This window comes from Centroberyx gerrardi, chromosome 13 (genome assembly GCF_048128805.1).
Source record: "Centroberyx gerrardi isolate f3 chromosome 13, fCenGer3.hap1.cur.20231027, whole genome shotgun sequence".
NCBI classification, from domain to species: domain Eukaryota; kingdom Metazoa; phylum Chordata; class Actinopteri; order Beryciformes; family Berycidae; genus Centroberyx; species Centroberyx gerrardi.
Window position 1 is genome coordinate 7,295,465 of NC_136009.1, and position 25,000 is coordinate 7,320,464.

The 25,000-nt window shown below is 46.3% G+C and overlaps 1 protein-coding gene across 1 annotated transcript in view; it reads right to left on the minus strand.

Moving 5' to 3' along the window:
* Positions 1-25,000, minus strand: part of zswim5 (zinc finger, SWIM-type containing 5) — a 58,337-nt gene that overhangs the window by 10,092 nt on the left and 23,245 nt on the right. The window contains exons 2-7 of the mRNA XM_071918548.2: positions 6,375-6,562; positions 5,504-5,672; positions 3,768-3,916; positions 2,320-2,470; positions 583-759; positions 1-175 (exon numbers count right to left, since the gene is read on the minus strand). The exon at positions 1-175 is cut by the window's left edge and continues 2 nt beyond it. Coding sequence (XP_071774649.1) covers positions 1-175; positions 583-759; positions 2,320-2,470; positions 3,768-3,916; positions 5,504-5,672; positions 6,375-6,562 — 1,009 coding nt within the window. The remainder of the gene's footprint in view (positions 176-582; positions 760-2,319; positions 2,471-3,767; positions 3,917-5,503; positions 5,673-6,374; positions 6,563-25,000) is intronic.

Genomic DNA, 25,000 nt, shown 5'->3' on the forward strand with positions numbered 1-25,000 from the left:
AGCCAGAGCGGCAGGCCCTGTGGGTTGAACAGCAGGCTCTCCCCCTCTCTCTGGTAGGACGGGGACATGTAGTAGTCGCTGCTGATGATCCTCTGCAGGTGGCTGTCCTGCCAGTGGAGGTCGCAGGCCTCCATGGCCCTGCTGAACACCGTCCTCCTCGGCCGGGACAGAGAGTCTACACCGGACAACACACAGCGGGGGAGGGTTAGTGACGTATTAAAAAAGTGGAAATATTTTCTAATTTGTTCCTGCCTTCATAACTGTTGTTTGTGCGCTCAAAAATAAGAGTTCACAGGTTTGTATGAACATGTGTGTGTGTGTGTGTGTGTGTGTGTGTGTGAGAAGGTTGGGGACAATATACTTGCAAGTTCAACCAAATCAAGAAGTGAAAATTCAAATTACTGGAAGAAGTTTTTGGCATGTTGTCCCATCCTGTCTATCAAGGAACTAAGTTCAAGTGCAAATTCACCGCAATTTCTATTCATATTTTGAATGGATTGAACTGAAAGTGAGTTGACTCCAACCACAGTATGCATAATAGAGTGTGTGTGTGCGTGTGCGTGTGTGTGTGTGCGTGCTGACCCTGGGCCAGGTTGCTCTGCGGCAGAGCGTTGGTGATGTTCGGCAGCTCGCTGCCGTAGTTGCCGTCCTCCAGCGGGCAGACGTCCATGTCCCCCCACTTCTTCAGCTGCTTCAGCCAGCCGCTCTTCTCCTCGCTCTTGCAGTGGGGGTTCAGCACCACGCACACCCACAATGCACCTGGGGAGGTGACAGGGGGGTCAGAGGTCAGGATATACGGGAGGTAAAGGTTTTGGGGGATTGTCTAAATGCTGTTTCAGTCTTTTTTTCACCCTGCTTTGAATAAAACACTGAGTACCCAAGTATCTAAATTTTCATGGCTATAAAACATTTTTTTTTAATCACACTAGAAAGGCCAAGCCACAGTCAATTGACAGCTGTTTTGAATTTTAGAATTGAAATATGTCAGCTGTCACAATGTCCTTCCATGACTTTCCCTAGACCCATTGTGTGCACAAACCAGTGTTGTTATATTTTCAAAAGCACAATAAGAAACAGACATTTATTACCTGCAATTGACAGCATTGTTGTCATTCTCTTAACGCCCTAAACTCAACTGGCCTTTCTAGTGTTCAGCTTGCCTCCCTCACTGACTGACTGAAATTACCAGGCAGCCAACTCCGACTGTCTGGCTGGTTTTTCCTCTATTCCTGTCTGCGTCTAAGTCATGATCTCTCCCTCTCGCCCAGGAAGTGTGCTCATCGACCCCCTAAATGCTGAGATCGATTGCAGAGAAGTTGAGCAGCCATATTGATCCGAGGCCTTTATCATTCACTCGGTGTAGAGAGAGAGAGAGAGTGAGAGGAGAGGAGAGGAGAGGAGAGGAGAGGCCCGGGCAGGGAGAGAGGCAACTGTCTGGCTGACTGCATGACCTAATAGCTTACTGACTGGATAAACCACTGTTTACCTGACTGACAGGCTGACTAGCTGACTGCCTTTTTGTCTGATTAATTGCCAGACTGGATACTTGTGTGTCTGTGACCTAGACTGACTGCCTGACTAACAAGTCAGCTGGCCGATTGGCCAACTGGGGAAATTCATAAACGAGGCTTAAGTCTTTCTCAAGGAAATGCCTGTATGTGACGTCTAGCGGTGAGAAGGTTAGGACTGATATACTTTTACACTGCCTTGTATTACATCTTAAAGTATTGTTTTTCTTAAAGCAAGTGAAAAAAAAATATAAATTCAAATCATTTTCATTGAATTTCACTTGTTTCTAACAGTGTCACCTGTTACATCTTGAAAAGACATCTTGAAAAAAGGTGGATCACACGTCATTTTTTTTTAAAGAAAATTCATGAAATATGCTTTTTTTTTTTAATTGAATGAACTGAAGGTAAATTGATTCTAACCACAGTATGCATATATTAATGCATATAAAATAAGATGATTAATTGCACTGGCAACAAGTGAAATTATGTAACTCCACTGGCAGATTGTTTCACTAGGTTTAAGAAAAATAAGATTTTAAGATTTAAGAACAGATTATGTAACTTGAGATGTATATTTTTTGCAGTTTGCTTGACCACAGATTGACCAACTGATGGTCTGACTAATAAGCTGTTTGGCTGATTGGCTAACTGGGGAAATTCATATAAAAGACAACAGACTTTTCAAGGAAATGAAATTTGTGACACCTAGCTGTAATAAGGTCAACGCTGCTACAGTCTTACGGTGCATTGTGTTTCTCCTTTGTGTTCATTCAGGTTTTGCAAGACATTTTTCTGACTCTGTCCTTACCCAGCTCGTCCCACAGCTGCCGACACTTGTCCGTCATGCCCGTGCCCTGCTGTCTCCATAGCGACAGCCGAGGGTCCGCCATGAACTGTTCCGTAATGAGCGTCAGCATCCGGGCGCCGTTGGAGTCTCGCATTCGCAGCATCTCGCGCACCTAGAGAGAGCCAGAGAATACACGCTTAAACACTTTGCATATCCATAACAGTGTGTGACATCTAGATATCTTTGATCGGATTGTATTCTGTCAGAGAAAAAGCATTAAATCCAAGTGTAAACGCACCCAAGATGCATTGAAGATCCACCCAAATCCCCTCCAGAGGTGGCCAGAGATGCAATTGGCCACTTTAACAACAAGGTATGAATGCAATGTGCCTCCGATCCACATATAACAACTATATTCAACTAACTATATTAGTTCAATGACATAATTTAAGACATTTTAAGGCGTTTTAGGACCTGCAGTTTTCTCTTGCACCATTTTGCATCCCCAGTCACAACATTTTGCATCCCCAGTCAAATGGATGCAAAAGAGCATGGTTGCATTAAATACCGTAAATCCTCTAATATTGGCCCAGGCCTTTATTTACCTCAGCTGCAGAGGGTACCAGGCCTTTATGTGGCTTACATTAGAGACAGGCCTTTATTTCTAATTCCCTCTGTTTGATAAGTATATTTGCTCATATTTTAGTACGAAGCCTCCTTGTTTTCTCATCTGCTTCTGTTGGGGTACGTTAGGTAGACGTTTTTTTGTTACTGCAATGCATTACGATAATTACGGTAATTGACGACGGCATGCTCCAGAGACTTCCGCCGGCCGAGCTATCTTGTGGCACTTGTACGTTACTACAAACTACAGTTACAAACAGGCACCAGGAGTTTACCGGTATCCACCGTTGTTTGCATGTAAGCTGAAGCTAACGGAAGCTAACTGAACCTAAGAATAGAATCTATACAGTTATATCATATCGGCGTTTATTTCGATGCATATACGCGAGCTCAGTCCACCTGACAGCCCTCTGTTCTGTCGGCGGAGAGAGAGACACAGACAAGCATGGAGGTTTGGAATCTCGGCCGGATCACCGGGAACCGGTTCCGGCCAGTGCCGATCAGTGCCGGCTTGGATCGGGAGGATCAATGCGGGCCGTGGGCGCGGTGGAGAGGACAGCTGCGGAGAGAGGAGACGGACACGGTCCAGCCATATACTAGGTTTTGACCTAGTCTTGTTTCCTTTGTTTTTTTCCCCGGCCTGTATTTGAGGCCGGCCTTTATTTGTTCGTGTCGACCACGTCCCCGGCCATTATCGGAGACCCGGCTTTTAATTGACTACAGGCCACTATTAGAGGATTTACGGTAGGCCCAGTCACAATCAACATAATTCTTTAGCATGAAGCAAATACAGACCTAGTAGGGGGTTTGGTATGTAAGCAGGGATAAGCAATAGTCATGCGTACCTTAGCGAACATGGAGTTGAGCTGCTTCCCAGAGCCGTAGTATCCTCCCTGGGACAGGAACTGTTTGACTTGCTCTCGGACTTGGTCCTCGTCCAGATGCCAGCAGTTGTCATCGTCAATGCTGGCGCCTGCAGTTGGGTCTGGGGCACCTGGGAATACACACACAAACACACAGGCAGTGTAAGTGGAAAACACACACACAAACTTGTATGTATAGGATTGAAACCGAGCACAATTCACATCTAACATTAACATCCTTCCCTCCACATCAAAGCTGGTGTAAACAGAGAGAGGAGTGTATATTCGCTCGGTCACTCCGTTCCTTCCTGTTCTCTGCTCGCACCCCAGCGAACACCTCCCGAGCAAATAAACAAGACGGTGACCATGGGAAATGGAGTTTATTTTTAAGCGGGCCTCGCCCTCAAGAACACTTTCTTTAATCCAGATCGTGTCAGTGCTGCTTTAGACCAAGGCTCCCTCAGTCCTAAACCCACCCTAAGAATAAATCTAGAAATAAATGAGCTAATCCTGATTTTATTCCCATCTTTGTTCTATCCGATTCATGCCATGACAGATGATACAACAATATGAGGTGATGTTGATGGGATTTCCTTCACTATTCCTTCTCTTTCCACTATGTTCACCATGTTGGTTTTTGCCCCACTTATCCAACCAATAGTGCTTGTATTCATTGCTGCATCAATTATTAATCAGTGCATATTCCCCATACCTATTTCCTTTATATGCAACTTAAACTACACCTACATGACTTAAGCTAAACTGCTCGACTCAGGCTAATCTTCTACTAAGGCCAACTTTATTTTCCTTCTGTTCAGCACTGTGTGTGTGTGTGTGTGTCTGACTAACACTGTGGGGAAATGTACTCAGAAGGGGCAGCAGTGCTTTGATGTAGCAGGAAGCGAGTGGAGGAAAGCCCAGAGACGCGTTGCCAACTGGCCGGGAGCGTGCAACGGCAAAACAGCCGCATTCCTCCATCAAAGCCCAGGCCCAGGACTGAACTGAACTTCAACCCCCATGATCCCCCTTGTCAAACACAGACAGGAAAACCCCAGAGCTGGACTTCCCGGGTAGGAGGGCTGGGGAATGTCAACATTTAGCGAGGAGGATGGAAGGGGGAGAAAAGAGAGACAGAAGTTGTTGTTTTTTTTATGTGTCTAGTTTTTCTGTCTTTCCCCCCGATGCGGCTCTGTTGTCTCTCTCCTCCTCTCCTCTCTCATTTCGGCTTTCTCTCCTCCTTTCATCTCTCCTCTCTCCTTTCCGTCTCTTCTATCCCACGTCCCAGCTGCCGTTTCTCCACCTCTCTTCCTCTCGTTATCCCTTTCCTGTCCACTTATCCCTTCCACCTTCTCCCGCATTCGTTTTTATCGTTCATCTCCTATTTCCTCTCCTTTCCACAACACTGGGATGTAGCGACTGGAGAGCGGGAAGTACGGAATCAAACGAGCCGTGTGAAAATCGACTTGGGCTCTGACGTGTGACGATCTCTAGGCTAGTGCGCCGGACGTTTTAAGTCCGGACCCTTTCAAGTCTGGACTGCTGCAGTGAAGATAGCGCTGCTGCGGGACGGACAGCACCTCCAACTCTTCAGCAATTAAGAAAAGCGCTGTGCTTCCATATTGACTCCCATGAGATTAGAGGACGGGTTGTGAATGGATTTCGCGGATGCTTGAGACATGAAAGTTGCTCTGTAGATAGGTTTTGTTTCTCTGTCTTACCGTGGACCTGGTTGATCTCCGAGTTGGAGGAGAGGATCTCGTCGGCCAGCTTCTGGGCGGTGGGCAGCACCTCGGTGTGGTGGGCCGTGATCAGGTACTGGACCAGCTTCTGCAGCTGATCTCTGTTCATCTGGAACAACGTCTCGGAGATGGGCAGCCGCAGCTTCACCTGCAGCAGACACACAAACATATGACTGTTGGTATATGGCAAAAAAACAGAGATTCCGATCTCAACTGAACGCAATGGGACTAGCATGGTTAAATAAAATGAATTCTTAATACACACAAACACACTACTACGATTTAACACCCGCATCAGGAATTATTATATTCATCTATTTTTATTTTCCTTGTTATATGATGAAAAATGTCTTCTTGTCTTACTGTTGTTCTACTGCAACCTGTGTGGATATTCAATATCTTTATAATATATATTAGGGATGGGACGATATATTGAAATTCAATATATCACGATACAAAAATATGACAATACATATCGTGGGGCAGAAGAATGAATCATGATATTAGCTCCATTTTATTCTGCTGTAGTAATCACAAATGAGACAACTTGTCCATCACAATTTCACAAATTATATTATTTGCACTTTGGAATGACATTTTTAAATCGTTGTTTACATTCTAGCAAGCCAATGGCATTGCTAGAAAGATTTGTGGCTCAGAAATAAACATAAATCTGCACAGTCATGCTTTGTTGTCACTGAATTTTTATTTATCACATCGTATCATAGTTGTATCGAATTGTGAACCCCATATCATGTATTGCATCGCATCGTGAGATAAGCACATCGTCCCATCCCTAACATATATATCTTTATTAATATAGATATATACTGTACATCGTGATAATTACCTGCTCAGGCTTGCGTATGCGGTACAGGGAGAGCGCCACCACGTGGGCGCAGTAGAAAATGTCTCGGTTCCCGCAGCCGCAGGTGACGGAGGTTATCTTGCAGCGGTCGAAGCTGATGGCCACCTTGTGGGTGACCTCCGGCTCCGACGGCGTGGCGGGCTCGGTGACCGTGCCGCTGAGGTGGAACCCTGCAGAGACGCGAGGGAGAAAGGGGGGGGAGGGTTAGGGTTTGAGCTTTCCGTGTTTTTCATCGACTGTGATGAAGAAACGTCAACACATCGCGCCTTAATAAATCTTTCAATGCACTTGGCATCCCCATTTTATTCAGCCGTTTCCTTTATTTTGGCTTTTACCTGGAGCGTGTGTTGATTGCAAGGGAGAAAAGCAGCAAGGAGAGAAACATCCATGGTAATACAAGCCTCTACAAGGATACAAAGACAGTCCTCCAGTATAAAACACACACATCTTAATGAGATGCCTCCAACAGGGCATTGTGCCATCTGATACTCCACTTCTCTCTCTTTCTTGCTGTGTGCGCGTGCGCGCACACACACACACACACACACACACACACACACACACACACACACACACCGACACCCCAGGATAGTAAGGATAGTAGGCTATATGGATGAACTTTAACCCCGCTCGGCATGGTTAACCTTTACCCTTTAGGGGGACTCCAGGGGACATGTCGACCCACCCACCCACACACACACACACACAAACAACTGATATCAACTCCCCTACTATGAGCAATATACTGTGAATTAGACAGCTATAGGCAACATCTCATTGTACTCAACATAGGTATAAAGCCTACTATGGCATAAATCCATATACGTCTATAACAAACCGATGTCTTGTAGAGAACTTATTCCTCCAATTTTGACACTTGACATTATGTATAGAAAAAACCTCATAACTCTTGGGTCAGGCCAAGTCAACCAGTTCTTCTTCAGCTGTTAAAACGATGGCTTTATGAAGTTCTATGGGATACTGATGACGTGTAGAAATGTATAGCGGATGCAAAGAGAAATACATATTAAATCAATGCCACCTGCAAATAAAAAAAAGCCCCTTTAACCCAATATGGACCATCTGTACGGCCTTATAGCCCATAAACCAACTACTAAAAGAGATGACATAATGCAGATACTGGACTAAGTGGAAAAAATAGACTGGAGGAAAGGAATTGTGGGTATTAGAGACGGCGAGGAAAAAGAGGAGAGAGGGGGAGAGACCGGAGGAGAAATGTGAGAGGGGAAGAGAGAGAATAGAGAAGAGAAGGGGAGAGTGTATCTGGTAGAAGGTCTGCCCTGCCGTCTCACTGTGACAGGTCAATTATTTATGAGGTGAGGTGTGTGTGTGTGTGTGTGTGTGTACACATTGGATTATTGTATCTCACCAAACCATAGCAACCCTATTGCTGCTTTCACAGTGAGAGAGAGAGAGAGAGAAAGAGAGAGAGAGAGAGTGATGTACAGAGAGAAAGAGGGTGATGGAAAGAGGGGAAGAGTGTGCCAACTGGATAGCGATGGTAAGGCTATTTTGGGCCAGTACTAAAATTGTTCAAAATATATATATATATATATATATATATCTAAAGCTCTCACAAACCAACAAACACACTAATGCACACACACACACACGCACACACAATTAAATTCTGGGGTTTGGGCCATGATGGCAGGGCAGCCTAATAAGCGTGAGTAAAGCCATCTCTTTGGCAAAATCCCACAATTGGCTTTTCCACACCAACACAAACACACGCACACACACACACACACTGAGGTCCAATTAATTGCCAATTGCTTTCATTATGATAAAAAAAAAGAATAGGAACTACAGGAAAGGAGGGGAGGAAATGGAAAACCACATGAAAGGTTGGAAAGTACCAATGGATGTTGGATGGCCAACTGACCAACCAGCCGACTGACAAACATACTGACCAACCTACTGACCAATCAACATACCGACTACCAGACTGACATACACCTACTGACATACTGCCAACACATAGACCATCATACCCACATACTGACTGATCTACTGACTGACATCTTGACCTGCCACCCAAACTATCAACATGCCGACCAACAACCCTACAGACATACTGACTGACCTACTGACCCACCAACTGACACAGTCAAATAGCGACTGACTGACCTACCTGCCCACATACCAACTGATTGACCAACCTACCTAAAGCCATGCCAACCAAACTACTGAGCAGCCTACTGACTTACCGACCAACTGACCTACTAACCTACCCACCGGCCAAACCACCAACCAACCTAACAACTGACATGCCGACAGATCTACCGACTGACACGCGGACCGACCGTCAGACGATCTGTCCGATAAACAAGGGGAAGCTAGCCAAAGAGCGCATCTGTCGATGACAGTTGACAAGGGTCGACAAGGGAAGGATGAGAGAGAGAAAGAGAGAGAGACATTCAGAGAGAATAGAAAGCAGAGAGAGAGAGAGAGAGACAGGCATCTGCCAGTGATGGACATGAAGAGTCCTCCTAACTTCCTTGCTACCGGCCCCGCCTGTCCAAACCTATCTCTGTATCTTGCAGCACACGATAATGTCATAAACGTCAGATTATGGCTCTCCATTCCTTCCCATCTCTCTATAATGGGCGCCAGTTTGGCAAGGTGTGGGCACTCGCCATATCTAAGTGAGTCCAAATTTGATCTTGGAGTTTTTAAAATCATTAGAATGGAGAGCAAAGACCAAGTAAAAATCACCAGAGATTTATTTGGAAGCCATTTCTACAAAAAAAAAGAAAAAAAAAAACATCAGGGGAGCATTCAAGACCAACATTCCCTCTAAATTGATAGTTTGGTGAGTTATTGGCCAAACAATAATATCTTGTCATCATCAGTTATCGCCCCACTTTCTGTACAAAACTTTAGTCTAACTAAGTTTAGAAGTTTTGGTGGCAAATGATGTTAGATGCAGGTACTTTACCCATAGCTTAGCCTCTCTCTCGCTCTCTCTCTCTCTCTCTCTCTCACACACACAACTCTTTGCATTGGAGCTCGCCCCCTTCTTTCTCTCTCTCTCCCTCTCTCTCTCTCCCCGGCTGCGTCTGTAGGTTAAAGCCTATTGTTGGCCGGGGCCACGAGGATGAATGCGATCGTGACACCGCTGCTCTTTTCACTTTCAATCAAGTGCAAAGTGGCTCAGACACGGTTCACGGTCTCTGTCTCTCACCCCCACTCTCTCTCTCTCTCTCTCTCTTTCAGTCTGTCTCTATTCAGTTACCTTATTGGAGAAACAATATTGTGAAAGCAGCGCACAAAATGTAATTTGTCAAAAACTAAAACAGGTTACACATTCAAATCACACTGAGATGATAAAGCATTTGGCCTGAAAACATGAACATGAACTACACTGTAGTAACCAGTGTGTGTGTGTGTGTGTGTGTGTGTGTGTTCACAACAACGTATTAAATGCTTTAATGGATTTTGGCCTGGGGTTGTGTGTAAAACTTTACTCTACCCCTTCTCTGTCTCCCTTTATGTCTCTCTCTTACATGTAGAGTGCTCTTCTTTCTGCGTGTGTGTGTGTGTGTGTGTGTGTGTGTGTGTGTGTGTGTGTGTGTCTGAAAGGGCTGAGGCAGACAGTGTGTCTTCAGCAGATGGGAATGCAGTGACACTTGATAAAAGACGCTGCATCAGACAGTCTGCATGTACACACAAACAACGGACGGGACACACACACACACACGCACGCAAACACAGTGAACGAAACGACCTTTTCAGAGCCGCTCTGCTTTTGTTCTTAATGCCACCACAAGCATAAAGACGAAACAACACAAACTAGTCAGTGATATTCACAGTAGATATGCCTAATCTCTCTCTCTCACTTACACACACACACACACACACACACACACTATCTCTTTCCATGCTGTTGTATAGCAGGGCAGTTGGGGGAGTGATTCGGCTAAACAGATGAATTCCCAACAAAGGTGAATTAAGAGTGTGTGTGTGTGTGTGTGTGTGTGTAAGCCTGGGAGTACTGCCAAGTACAATGATCTGGCCTTATCCTTTGCAGAAAGCACATGGCCCTGTGTGTGAGTGTGTGTGTGTGTGTGTGTGTGTGTGTGTGTGTGTGTGTGTGTGTGTGTACGCCATGTCTTTGTGTCTGTTATGATGTAGGTATAGATGCTTACATTTTTATGTGCACACGTGCTTTGGGCATGCGTGTGTGTGGGTGTGTGTGTGTGTGTGCGCATGTGTGTGTCTTGAAATACAGGACCATCAGCCCTGTATTACTCCTATACACACCATCTGCCTCAAGTCATTTACGCTTATATATCGTATATGTGTGTCATTTGTGGTAATTAACAATAGTAGACTTTCACTGTGCGTGTATGCAAATAATTTAGAGCCACATATAGAGCTTAGTGGAAGAAGGAGAGATAAGAGATTCTCACCTCTCTTGTCATATAAGACAGTTAAGGTTTTGCATGTAGATTTGTTTTTAATCTGGAATTTTAAATATAATCGAAATGCATAGTAATGTATGAGGGATAGTATAACGCGGGTGTCTAAAATATGGATGCATGTGCAAGTAGGTTCACACATTTCCACCAGTCAAGTGCGAGAAAACTGAAGAATGTGTTAGAAACAAGAAAGGAGAGGAGAAAAGACGAGTGGAGAGACGACCATTGTACATCTTTTCATTGTAGAGACCCCCCCTCCCTCTCCCATATATACACACACACACACACGGCTCTCCCTCCCTTCCCTGTTGTACACCATCTGTCACTCGGTGGCAACTCCGCCCACACAGAAACTAGCCGTCCAATCAGGACGCAGAAAGCCACCCCCCCCCCCCTCCTCTGCTCATAGGCCATTAACCCCTAATTAGCTGGGGAGATGGAGAACACAAGCCTTATTCTCCCAAAGCCTCATTACAGGCTTCATACTTGCAGGCACAAACAGACAGACAGTCATTACCCCCCCTCTCCCCCCCCTCCCCTCCCCTCCCCTAATGTATTTAAAATTTAGAAGGAGAAAATATTTCATTCTATTCATCTACGCTCCCCGCAGCGATGCGCCTCCGCGACACACACACACACAATCCCACTCCTCCGTTTCTCCTCCCACACAGGAGCACTGCGTTCTCTGTTTCGGCGTATCAATATTGATGCACCTCTCCACCTTGGGTTCATCTGTCTCCTGCGTCACACCGGCTCCACACACACTCTCCTCCTCCTTCCTCCCTCCCAGAGTTATTCCCAGCTCAACCAGTACTGTCCAGTGGGGGGGGGGGCAGAAACCGATTCCCCTTGCATATTCCTCATTAACGGTCTGCATATTTAACTCATCTTTTGATGTGAAAACAATAAAGCTGCGCTAAACAAGATTTTATGTAAAAATGCATCAGGCTAAATCACAAAGCGGGGCTGCAACAGAGAAGACCGTCTCACCAAAATTTACAAAAATTAAACTTCCAATAGTTCACCTGTCAATCAAACAGTGTGGGCGGAGCTTAGATTTTCTGTTGATGCAGTTTGAGATTTTGTAGGTGGCGCTCTTTTCTTTGTCTGTTCAGCCACGGTGGCTATCTCTGCCGAGTTCTTCTTCTAATTATGTATTTTTCTCTGTCGGGTATTTGATCTATTATCAGGTATTTTGCGATGGCTTCCAACATGACTCAGCCAATCAGAACGGAGGAGCCTCCCCCACCACTCATCCCTCCTTGCCTAATCAAATCTCAAGCCCTGCCCCTTTCCAAAAGGAGCCTCGCGCAGCTAGAGGCTTCACTCCAGCACCCAACGCACCCCCCCCTCCCTCCCTCCCTCCCTCCAGCCCTCCCCATCTCCCATCTGCTCTGACAGCTCCAAGGTTAACACAGCACCCCCTTCCCTCTCTCTCTCTATGTCTCTCTCTCATTCACACAAACCCACATGGCCCTGTATTCAATCAGCCATCTATCTCTGCACAACAGACACGCGCATGCACATACACACCGAGCACACTGAATCTTCTCCTCCCCTCTGCCTATCCAACCATCCATTCATCCATCATTCACCCATCCATCCCTCCATCCTGCAGTGTTTGCTGATGTGATAACAGCTGATTGATTCATTTGTGATTTCCCAGCAGCCCCGTCCCAAACACACACACACACACACACGCACAGACACACACATACGCGCACAAAAACCTTGCTAACCGCCGGGACTCATTTGTCATGATCACATTCAATTGATTCCCTGATTTGCTCCATTCTGTTGTGATGGGAGGAGAATAGGGAGACCAGGGGAGAGAGAAAGAGGAAAAAAGAAAGACAGGAGAGAGAGGTTTAATCAAGTTTCTTTCAGCTGATGTGTCACGGTTAAAAAAACTAGGAAAAAAAGAAGGGAAGAGCCACAGAACGACACCACCGGTGTGGATGAAAATCTAGGAGAGACTGACGCGTCGGCCCCAATCTCCCCACCGTCTCCTGATTGAAGGGTATCGCATGAAGGGAAACTAAAAAAAGAATAACGGAAGGAGGGGGGAGAAATCCAGAGGGAGGGGAGGAGGGAAACGAAAGGAAAGAGGCTGATTGACAAAAAAAAAAAAAAAAAAGTATATCAAATAATAACAGCTCAAGTGCTGGGGGGAAAAGGGAAAATGGTAATCTAGCACTTGTCACAAACCAGAACGCTGTGAAAGGAAGACTATGTTCCCCAAAATGCTCATCAAAGAGAGATAAAAGGAGTGAGAGAGAGAGAGAGAGAGAGAGCAATCAAAATGAAAAGAGTTAAGGATAACAAATAGGAGGGGGGAGTGTGAGAATGACGAATGAGAGTGCACATATGATAGGGCCTGTAACTACTCTTACTCTCTCTCCCTCCATCCCTCTCTCCCTCTCTCACACACACACACACACACACACAGGTGCCTTGCTTGAGATAAAAGCTGTAGCCCCCCTGACAGCAGCGGAGAAGGGAGGGAGGGAGGGCAGGAGGGAAGGATGACATCCTTTTGTTGACGCCGTCTGAAATTCAATCAACGATTTCATACATCCAATCTGAAAGCAAATCTATAGCAATTGAAAGCCAAAGTGGTCCAATTCAAACCTCGCATACATTCTGCCGCTAATGGAGAGTCCCTCGGTCGATTCATGCCATTGTCGACGTGTGCGGCGGCAGAACGAGGGTTACCTTGTGAGGAGAAAGCCATAAATGGCGCCTTCAGAGGCGGAGAACACAGGACCGAAAAACCTAGCTTGGGCGAGGGAGCGCCGGGAGCAGAACTGCTTGCAAACAAACACAAGAAGTGTATTGTATGTTATACAAAGCTGACAAGAGTTGAAAGACCTTGGTGTGTGTGTGTGTGTGTAGCGTACACAGAAACTGTCCCTTCTTCAGTGTGTGCAAACTCTTTTCACCCAAGGCTAAATTGGAGATAAGAAGCCCGTGGTTTTTTTTGTTCCGGCCTGTTGTTTGCTCTGTTTTCAGTGTAGAGGCATTATTGCAGCGCGGCCTTGTCTAGCCACGGTTAGAAAAGGCTGAGCAAAAGCAATTTATCAAGCCGCAAACACTCTCAGGCTCACGTTGCTTGCTCGCCTGTGATAACGCCTGCGTGCTGTAGTCTGAAAACTTGGATTTCCCGGTCTGACTTTTTCCACTTCATCTCGAGACTTGATCTCTCATGCATAAAAATATATATTTTTACAACTCGGGAAGCAAGCAAAAATGTTGATAATGCACTGACAAGTCATGGAACTAAATGTATGTCAGTGTGAGAAATGTACTGTATACAATACTACAGCGTTGTAAGCGACAGGCCATGAATCACAGTGCATAGTTGAGATGTTAAAAAGACAAAACAACTAGCTAACAAGCTAGCGTTAGCACCCAGTCTTTGTCTCTGTGGCTAATTTGCAAAATAGCAAAAAGTTGTTGCTTGTCTTAACATTCAACAAACTTTCATTAGCTCAGTCAGTTAGCTTTTTATATTGTCACTGACATGTCTTTGTTTTGTTTTTGTTGTCAGACAACTGCACAACCTTAAAAAATGACTTCATTCAGGGTCACAAAATGCTAACACGCAAGAATTATCTTGTCATGTAGTTGTGATGCTAAAAGGACACAATGATAGCTAACAAGCTAACGTTAACACCTGGTAGCATTTTGTCAGTTAACTTTTTATTGGTTTAGGACAAGTGGATTATGTATTTGTTTCTCAAACAAAATATGTTGACAGAGAAAAACACAACAGTCTGAACATAGGAAAAAATATGATGGCATCGGCAAGAAGAGACAGACATGGTGAATCTTTATATTGCCGTTAGTGGGGAGTCTCCCAACATGGCATCTGTCTTTGCCTTCTCTCGCGATCTTCCCCTCTGTCTCTTATCTATGGCCGACACAGACATGTCGTCATGGTAATTGGTTGCCATAGTAATTAGCATTAGTTTGATGTCACCATGGCAAAGGCATAATCTTGGCTGAAACCTTACAATTGTGTTGAACACTGCAAAAGTCTCACAATCTGTCGTCACAAGAAACAACGCTCATTTCTATGACAACATGCTGCAACATTTGGTGGCAGCCATCTTATCTTTATCATAAGAAATGACCCTGAAACTCCCTAAAACTTAAAATCAAGAATAATGTTGATGCTACCACCTGTGCTAGAACCAAAGCTGGGACTAAAACAGGGACAAATGTGGAACCAAAACCCCTAACCATCACATAAATCAATGACAAGGGAAACATTAGACTGTCAGCTGACTTTTGTATAAAGGGCTGAGGGAACTTAGCAAAACCCTTGTTCAGATCGCTAGCTACCTCCTAGCAAGCTAAAGGGCTAAAGAAGACACAAGCATACCAGACACATGATATGCGCGCACACACACACACACACACACACACACACACACACACACACCAAGGGGCAGACAGAGCACATGAGAGGAACCGACAGCTGTAAAAGGTCACCATGCTGGATTTACCCTCCAATTACCAATACATCAGTTTACCAAAGACACACACACGCACACACATTTACACATGCAACACCAATTTTTCAATTAGTGTAGACACACATATGCACAAACACACACTATCCTCAGATCAGTGCAGCTCACCCCACCAACAGCAGAATGATATCTGCTACATGTACAGATCAGTCCCTGGAGCAAAATGTGTGTGTGTGCGTGCACGTGCCTGGTTATCTTTGTGTGTGTGTGTTTGTGTCTGTCCGTATGTATCTGTGCAAGCAATGCATGCAACATTAATGTGTTTATGCACACGTGAAGGGCTGTGTTTGCACACATGTACTTCATGCTTGTGCCTGTGCTAAGCCAAGCCTGTTGTCTCCGTCTCTCCCTCCGCTTCGCTTTGTCTCTTTCTTTCTCCCTCCTTCTCTATCTCTTTCTCTCCCTGTCGCACTTTGGCCTTTTCCTAAACCAGCCGTGGCCTTAGCCGTGGTTTTTGTTTAATATGGCGGCATGCAAAGCAAAAGGAACAACCATCTGCCATATGCATGCAGTCTTAGGAACAACAAGGGCTGGCATCACAATGCCTCTTTAGTTAGTGTGTGTGTGTGTGTGTGTGTGTGTGTGTGCGTGAGTGTTTGTTCTTCAAGCGCAGTCTGCAGGGCAAGATAATTATGCATTTAAGAGGCTTATATTTCATTTCAGGAACCGAAGAAGACAAAATGGCTCCATTCTGAGTTGGCTGAGACAACACAAGGAATGGCAAGGAAGCAACTGAGAAAGAAAAACGTGTAGGAGAAAAAAAAAAAAGAACGCTCACTCTGATGTTTTCAACGTTTGTATAAACACACACACACGCACACACACAAAGGAGGCACAAAGCCGAACATTTGCAGTTTGTGCGAGCGCACAATCGAGCACAAAGCTGAGCATTTGATGTACAAATCCTGCTTTATTAATCAGCGTTTGGGATGTTTTTGTTTACTGTACAGCTGAAAGCCAATCTCTGATGAAAGCAGCCAAATCAATAACTAAAGACTGAACAAGAGTAACTTCAAGGACATTTTAGAGTGAGGGAATAATGGCCCGGGGCTTGTCAGGCAGACAACGCCCCGTCTCATAGCACCTCTGAAGGAAGGTGGGCTGCGCACGCTGAAAATACACAAATTATGAATAATTAAGGAACTTTTTTTGACGTTCTGCGGTGACCGAGAGTGGCCCGAGTATGTCAGTATTTCATAGCATAAAAAACAGCTTTATTCCTGACAAATAAACCTCCAGAAACGGTTCGACTTGTGTAAACGTGTCATTTGCAGACGATGACCTCCGCTAATTTTAGATGTTAACATTTGCTGTTTGGATTTTAAAGAACGGTGGCTTGTCTTCATGTTTCAGCATACCCAGGGATAAGAAAACTGAATGGTACTGGTTTACTGGTTAATCTAGATGCCCGTTAGCGGTTACTATAGTAACGGCTAGTCTTGCTGGGGTTCACGTCCAACAAAAGAAATGTATAACTAAACCCATGCTGGTCTTGCAGTTCTGAGAAAAGCATTTGCACAATCTTAGATGCTTTGCAAAACATGCAAAGGAGTATTGAGTGTAGGTTTTATTTCAATGCTCCGGTTAATATTTTGTCTAATGCACGAAGGTCATGAAACTTGATGTTGCTGGTTGTGAAGCTTGGACCATGTGAATGTTTCGAGTTTAGAAACCTCCCCTCCCCCTGATTAGCCTCCACCCCCAATGAGTTGATCACTGCTCGCCTTGCACGATCATGCATGAAACATGAATAATGAAATATAATAATGAAAACAGCTTGCAAGCCAATCTACAAGCTGACAATGCACACATGCCCGTTCTCACACACACACACACACACACACACAATAGCTCTGCAAGAGTGACACTCTCATTTATCCATTAGCTGAAAAGCAATCACAGATTTGCAATTACGTGCACACACACACACACACACACATATATAGGGGTGGGGGGCTTCTGGTTGACTTCATCAAGCTCTCATCAAGCCAAGCCACCATATGGGGATGGGGCCCAAAACAGAGGGGGACTAGGTGTGTGTGTGTGTGTGTGTGTGTGTGTGTGTGTGTGTGTTTTAGAGAGAGACCCCCCCCCCCCACCCCCTAATGCAACACCAACACAAAGGAAGCATGCATCACCAAATCAGCTTTGTCTTGCATGCATTATGACGCTACTGCTGCCTCGCTAAGAAGACACACACACACACACACACACCCTGAAGGTGTGTTCAGCTCGAATCAGCTGAAGCGAAGCAATGACAGGGGCCAGGGCCAAAAGCTCTAATTACTAACTCCTCCCCTTTGGTCCCCCCTAAAACACACACACACACACACACACAATCCCTCTTACCCCCCCATTGTCTGCCCTCCTCTCTTTATCCCTCCCTCTCTCGTTTATAGCCTTATCTCCCTCCCACCCTCCCTCTCTCCCCGTTTCATTCTCTCTCTCTCTCTCTCCAAGGCTAGCTTGCTGACGTATGCAGACGGTCGTACGCGGAGCATACATCGAATTTTAATCTGGGCGTGACCTGCTTCTTCTCGCCCCCCCCCCCCCCCCCCTCTCGGCTTCCCTCCCCTACCGGCTGCCCCCACGGAGTCAGTCTTTCACAGGCAAGCGCAGCCGTCCCCGAGCACCGCCCACCCCGACACCCCCTCCAGGACCCGAGCTGCAGGCCTCCAGGCAGGGGCCTCGCCTGCCATTGTTAACCCACAAAGGGTGAGAGGCGGCTGGCAGGCAGGCGGGCAGCGGCCAGGAGGCCTTGTGGAGGAAGCCAGGGGAGAGGGAGGAGACCGGCTACTGCGGTGGAAGATGGATGGATGGAGGGATGGAGGAAAGGTGGGGGCGGGGGTACTTTGGCTTGCTTGGATAGGCAAACAAATGTGGTTATCCGAGATGAGGAAACATGAGGCGAGGAGAGAAGAAAAGACAAGAGAGGACGCGGAGTGAAGAAAAGACAAGAGAGGACGAGGAAAGAAGAAGAAAAGAGAAGAGTACCACGACACCATAAACTGAACACAACATATCAGAAAAATGCAATGTAGCTGAGCAGAGCAGGGCAGCTCAACAGAAACAAACAGAGCCTGTGAGTAATGCTGGCTCCAATCACAAAGCTACTAATGTGTTACATTATCTAAACCGTTCACTCTTAACTGGATGCAGACCGGCCTCTCCATCACATCTGCTGTCTGAAGTTGGGATCACACTTAACACGTTGACTGCGTCGCTCTCCAGTGGAATTTCAGTATTTTCAAATGAGAGCATCTGTCACCGCTGCATTACTCAGGATCCACTCTACCTGTGCAGTGATAATGCATAAGTAACTGTAACTAAAACCAGTGTTGTTTCGGCCTGTTTTTTTGCCAGCTATCTGGGAAAGAGAACCTTGTGCCGAACTCTGCACACAGCTTGCAGGAATAATCATTCAGATCTATCACTATGATTCAGAGCACCAATGGCAACAACAGCAACCACTGAGGATTCAGCAGGAAACTATAGCCTGGAGAGAGATCTGATGATTTTTTTATGTCTTGTTTAAGCATAATGTCTAACACAAAACCAACCATTCACCTGCAGTATGAGAATCACAGCTCAGCTCAGTCGACGGCAAGGCAGTGACTTGCAGGGCAACTTTTTGGCAACCTCAATGGGCAACAGCGCAATGTTGCTTTAAACACTTTGGAGCATCCTGTTGCCAGACCACAGGCCACATTTGAATGGAAAAACACACACACACATACACACACACAGACCAAAGCAATCATCCAATAATGTCAACTGTCACACACACAAACGTGCAGACATACATGGACACACACAAGCACACAACCAGCTTTCCAATAATGTCAGCTGTCACACACATAACCACACACAGGCACATGCGTGCACACACACACACACAGACGAGCGGCGGGAGCAATCATCCGATAATGTCAACCGTCAGGCACACACGCGTGCACACGCATGCACACACACAGACACACACACACACACACACACACACAGCCAGAACAAAGGAGGGCAGGCTGGTAAACAATGCTCCACAATGCTCTTTGGCAGGGACTTGTTTACAAAAGAAAAGGCTTCCAATCGCTAGACACCCATTCATTCACACACACACACACACACACACACACGGCTGGGATGACTCTGAACACAGCAGCAATGTGTGTGTGTGTGTGTGTGTGTGTGTGTGTGTGTGTGTGTGTGAGTGAGAGAGAGAGACAGCAGTTTACAATGCCGGGCCGGCCATTCTCTCACTTACACTGCCTTTCTCTATTCAGTCGTTCAATTGCTCTTATTCCCCTCCCTCTCTCTCCCTCTTTATCTTCACTGCACTGTTACGCTCCCACTTCCAACTTGGATTTGTGAATCCAAACAGTTTTTCTGGTTGTATTTGTTCCATATATGCTCCGCTTTCTTCATTGTGACTGTCTCATTCACTTATCATTGTCATACAGGACAGACAGGAGAGATCGAGCTGCGTTCACCGTTCCTGCACAGTACGGTACACCCCCCCCCTCACACACACACACACACACACACACACACACACACACACACACACACACCACAATAGCCTGGATTCACACAGTGGAGAGAGAGAGACAGCTTGAGATTGAACCAACAGTGATGCAAGCCACCCAATCCACTCTCTATGGACAATGGAGGGCTAGTAACAACAACCCTAGGGCTTGAGTTGGGTGTGTGTGTGTGTGTTCGTGTGTGTGTGTGTGTGTGCGTGTGTGAGGCAATGAGGCAATGAGGCCTTTTCTATCCCTGTCTTTAAACCACATCAAGCCCCTGAAATATTGCATTCATGCCACATAATTTAGTTAATGAATTTAAATGAAGCGTTTAAAATTGCGTGCTTGTGTTTGAGTTCTTTGCTGCTTTGGCAATACATAAACATTACTCACATGGCAGAGAAGCACGGTGAATGCGTGTGTGTGGGTATATGAGTAAGTGAGTGTGTGTGTGTGTGTCGCTGGAGTTGCTCATTCCGAGGCAAAGCTCCACTGACTGATTATCCAACTCGTCCTTTACCAAAAAAGATCATTTATTTTCTTTCTATTTCCCTTCAGATCTTTTTCTATCTGACTTCAATGCACCTCGTTTAATTCTCTACTTCAAGTGAATGGAGTCTGATGGGAGCGCATTCAGATCCGCTCCTCTCCCGCGGCTCCCAGCGGAGCTGCTGGACGACCTCCGTCTCCGTCTGTCTTTGTCTATTATACCCCTCTCTTGCTTTTCTGGCATTAACGCGTCCCTGGTGATTGAACGGCAGAAAACCCAGGTGTGAATGCAGCGATGACGCACTTCAGACCTCGGACCCGATCGCCCACACCACCTCTGGGGGTGGTCAGGGACTGGGACCTGCAAACTGTAAACGCGATGCATCTCCGATTCACGCATAACTAACAGGGAAAAGGGAATAAACTTTTGCACGTGGATGCAACCTGGAAACGAGCAGCATAGTAGCAGCATACTAGTCAAAAATGGATGGTTAGGATACTTGTGGCTGGGGAACGAGTGAGATGAAGTGTTTACGCCAGTTTTGACGGAGGTAAATATTACAACAGTTTCAGCGTGTATAGCGGAGATGCATTTTAATGCCAGGCGGAAAGGTGGCCTTATATGCTCACGCTGTATTCAATGGTAAACTCCCACAATGCAGGTGTAAAGTGCCGCCTACCAAGCCTGCAGACAGAAGCTGAATATTCCTAACTTTTGCCTTTTTACCACAGCAGTGACCTGCACTCCTTGCCTCCTCTTCCAGTGAAGATAAAGCAGTTCATAAGCAAAAGCCTTCTCTTTCTGTCCATTTGAAGCTAAATGAAATGCTGAAAAACAGTCGAGGCTGCATAACAAATTGTCTTTTATCTTATTGTATCAATGTACATGAAATGGTCTTGTTGATCAAAATCGCCATGGCAACAGGAGAGCAGTTTGCCGTTGTGGTTGACCAACATCCCACGATGCCAACTGGTTCACTTTGAGTTTTAAGCCACAGTGTGACTGAATGCAGCATGGCTCCATCTCATCTCATTCTGTCTCCTTCTCTCTCTCCTCTCTCTCTGTTGCCCTTCCTTTCTCTCCCTCTGACCAGTTCTCTCTCTCTCGGCTGCTCCGTCTCTTTCTCTGCATCCCTCTCTCTCTCTCTCACTCTCTCTCTCTCTCACTCTCACACACACACACACACACACACGCACAATAAGAGCCTGATTAATAAGTGTGTCTCTCCCTTGTTTCCGGAAAGTGGCAGAACAGGGAAGGCCATCTGAAAGGCACTTCAGCCCAAATTATGTAGATTTATAAACAGCTTTGGACACATGAGGCGGCGGAGGGGGGCGGGTGAAGGGTTGGGCGCCGGCATGAATATTCATGAGCAGACACTTTAAACTTATCCTCTCATAGGTCACCGCAGGGGGAGAAGCAGCCAATCAACTCCTTTTGAGTGCGTCTCTCTCGGTCAATTCAGTTCAATCTGTGTTACCAAAGTGTTTAAATGCAGCTGAATAAATATGATTTAAAAAAACTAGGACATAACAGGAAAATCGGTCTGTCTCTCACACACACAAGTGAATAAAAGAGCAATTTTCTTCTCAAAAACGACTTTTGCTGTGTGCGACGCGGGTCGATGCGCAACTCAAGCGTCAATCAATCTGGAGGGTCGGAAAGAAAACTTCACTTGGCTGTTGAAATATGAATACGTCGACTTTTTATCACTTTTCTGCGTTACTGCACACGCACAGCGGAGAAAGCGACCGTAGGATTCCGCGCGACAAAAGTCATGAACAGGATTTAAACCCTCGGTGTCCCGAATATGTGGCACGTGCCTCGGCCCGCAGAGCCAAGCCGGTGCCCCCTTCACCTCTCTCTCTCTCTCTCTCTCTCTCTCTCTCTCTTGTGTACAAGCAGGAAAAGCAGACTTTCCTGCACCGTCCAAAGTCGAAACACTGGTGAACGTGAAGTACATGATTACATGCAGCAGCGTTTAATTTCTCATTCTCTCTATTGCTCTCCATTGGCCCACTTGTTTTTCTAGCTTTCTCCCCACATCAAGGTCACTGCCATAAAAGACACAAACACACACACACACGCACGCACAAAAGGGACGAGGGAGAAAGAGAGAGAGAGGGAGTGAAAGGCTCTTCACAACAATGTGTGTCGTGGGCTGAATACAGAGCGCAGCACAAAACAAAAGCATGAGCGACAGCCAGCTGGCTTGGCACCACTTGGCACGGGGCAAGCCCGCTTGTCCTTGGCATGGCGATGAAACACGCGAACACACACACACACACGTAGAGACACATACACACTTTCTCTCTCTCCTCCCAGGTATAAAGAAAAGCCTGTCTGTGGAGAGGCTCAACACTCAAAACAAGTTCTCATCATCAGATGCCGGTGAAAAGAGGTTACGCCGGGCTACGCTGCAGAAACACAACAGGGTCCTCGTTTCATCTCGAAAACCGGAGTGGGAAAAGAAACAGAATGACTTGAACGAGACGGAGCTGGCAAGCGTTAGACGGGGCGCCGGACAAATAGTTGGCACGGGCTTTCAAAGGTAAAAAGTGAGGAAAAAGGGGTGTTTAAAGTTTAGAAAACTGATAGGAACCTGTGAGGCAGGGGCTGGCAGGCGGCTAGCAAACACGCGGCTACGTCCGCGAACAATAAGCGCTCGCTAACGTAAATACTGCTATCACACCGCTAACAGCTGGATATCCATTATCGGACACGTCCTTGTCCATGGTTCTTCCCATTGGCCCATGACATTTGGACAAAACACAAACACATTTTTGTAACAACCAAATTTAGACGGGCGCTAAAGCTAGCGCAGGACGAGCAATTTGCGGTCAGACATTAAGCATTACACAACTATGCTGGCTGCAGAGGTCGTCTCCGTTTCCAATGCAGTTTTAGCTCAGCGCTTTAGCACAACATCCATGCTTAGCGGATGGTAGAAGCTAGCTTAGTTAGCATCATCTCAAAGGAAAAGCACCATGGAGCACTAAACACTGAACACACAGAGGTGAAACGGCGGACACTTTTCTTGTCCGACGGCGGCAAGTTGATCAAAGAGCTTATTGGAGCTTAGATTCCCTCCTTTCCATTCCTTAACATCTGCTAAAGAATGAGCTAGAGGGAGTTTCGGCCATATTCCTCATACCAGCACCAGGCTCTGGAGTGTACAGGTGAGTAAGTGCAGTCGGCTCAGACGGGAGAGCGCGGCGGTAAAAAAAAAAAAACACTGCCTCTGTTTTTCACTAGTCCTAAATACTGTTATTATCTATACAGCTTACGGAACAGTAGTCATTGTACGGTTACTGTAAGCAAACAGCTTAACACTTGTCCCGGTGACTCAGGCGTCATTCAATGTACATATCCTTTACTCAACAGTCAGCACGCTTGGTGTGTGTGTGTGTGTGTGTGTGTGTGTGTCAGACTGTGTGAATATGTACAAGTAGGGGCAGTGCATGACTGTCTAAGCCCCGCAGAGAATAATAGCAGACGTTCCTCATAGGAATGCGCATTTGAATGAATGACGGTATCCCATAGCACCAAGGGGCTACTGCCTCTTTACCACACCGAACTTAAGCAGGGGCCTTACACAACCTATATATTCAGGTGCGGCCCTCATTCATCGAAAGCTCCGTTGTTGCTTTTGCAACCGCCTACGTTGATAATTAGCGTTTGAGTCACTATTGGAAGGATTGGGCAAGCCTGCCCATACACTACCCAGCATTGTGAAACGCTTGTCTATAGCTTAAGGCCAGATGTAGCTGCCTGAATCCCCGATGCCCCACCTCTAATTCCCAGTTATTGAAACATTACTGCCAGCAGACATAATGACTAATGGCCAGTGTTAAATCTTCACATCCACTTAAAATGTGTCAATTCACAAGTATGCGGTGCGGTTTTTCGCGATGCTGCAATACTGACACTAAGCTTTTTTTGAAGGATTCGTTAGAATGGGGATTGGCTTCAGTGGAATGGGCGAGACTGGGTGTGCCTCGGGTTTATGTACGCTCTGCAGGTTGAGATGTGTACGGAGAGGGTCAGACGAGTGTTAAATAGAGATGAACCGCCACTGTGGCTGCAGTTGCGTGGAATAAAAAGGGGGAAACAGAAAGGGAGACTGCTCTGAGAAGTAGAGGGACAAAGAGAGCGAGAGAGAGAGAGAGAGAGAGAGACAGCGAGAGAGGGCCTCCTTACTCAGCAGGAGCTGTCTGCCAAGGCAGAAGTCAGGCAGGGGGCGAATGTGTGTGTGTTTTGTGTGTGCTGTGCGTGTGTGTAAGTGCAACGTAGGGGAGATAGTGGCCACGTGCCAAATACAATGACCCGCAGAGCTGGCAGGGCACAGGGTGGCTGTGTGTGTGTGTGTGTGTGTGTGTGTGTGTGTGTGTGTGTGTGTGTGTGTGTGTGTGTGTGTGTGTGTGCGCGCGCGTGTGTTGGAATGTGTGCGCGCCCGCATTCCTGGGACGCATGCTGCCGGTTTCTCCACAGTAACAGTGAGAGGCGGCGATAGACTCTGTCTCAACAGAGCGAGGGAGGGAGTGAGGGAATAGAGGAGGAGGAGGAGGAGGGAAGAGAAGAGTGAGAGGCATCAATGGATGAAACTCGGCAC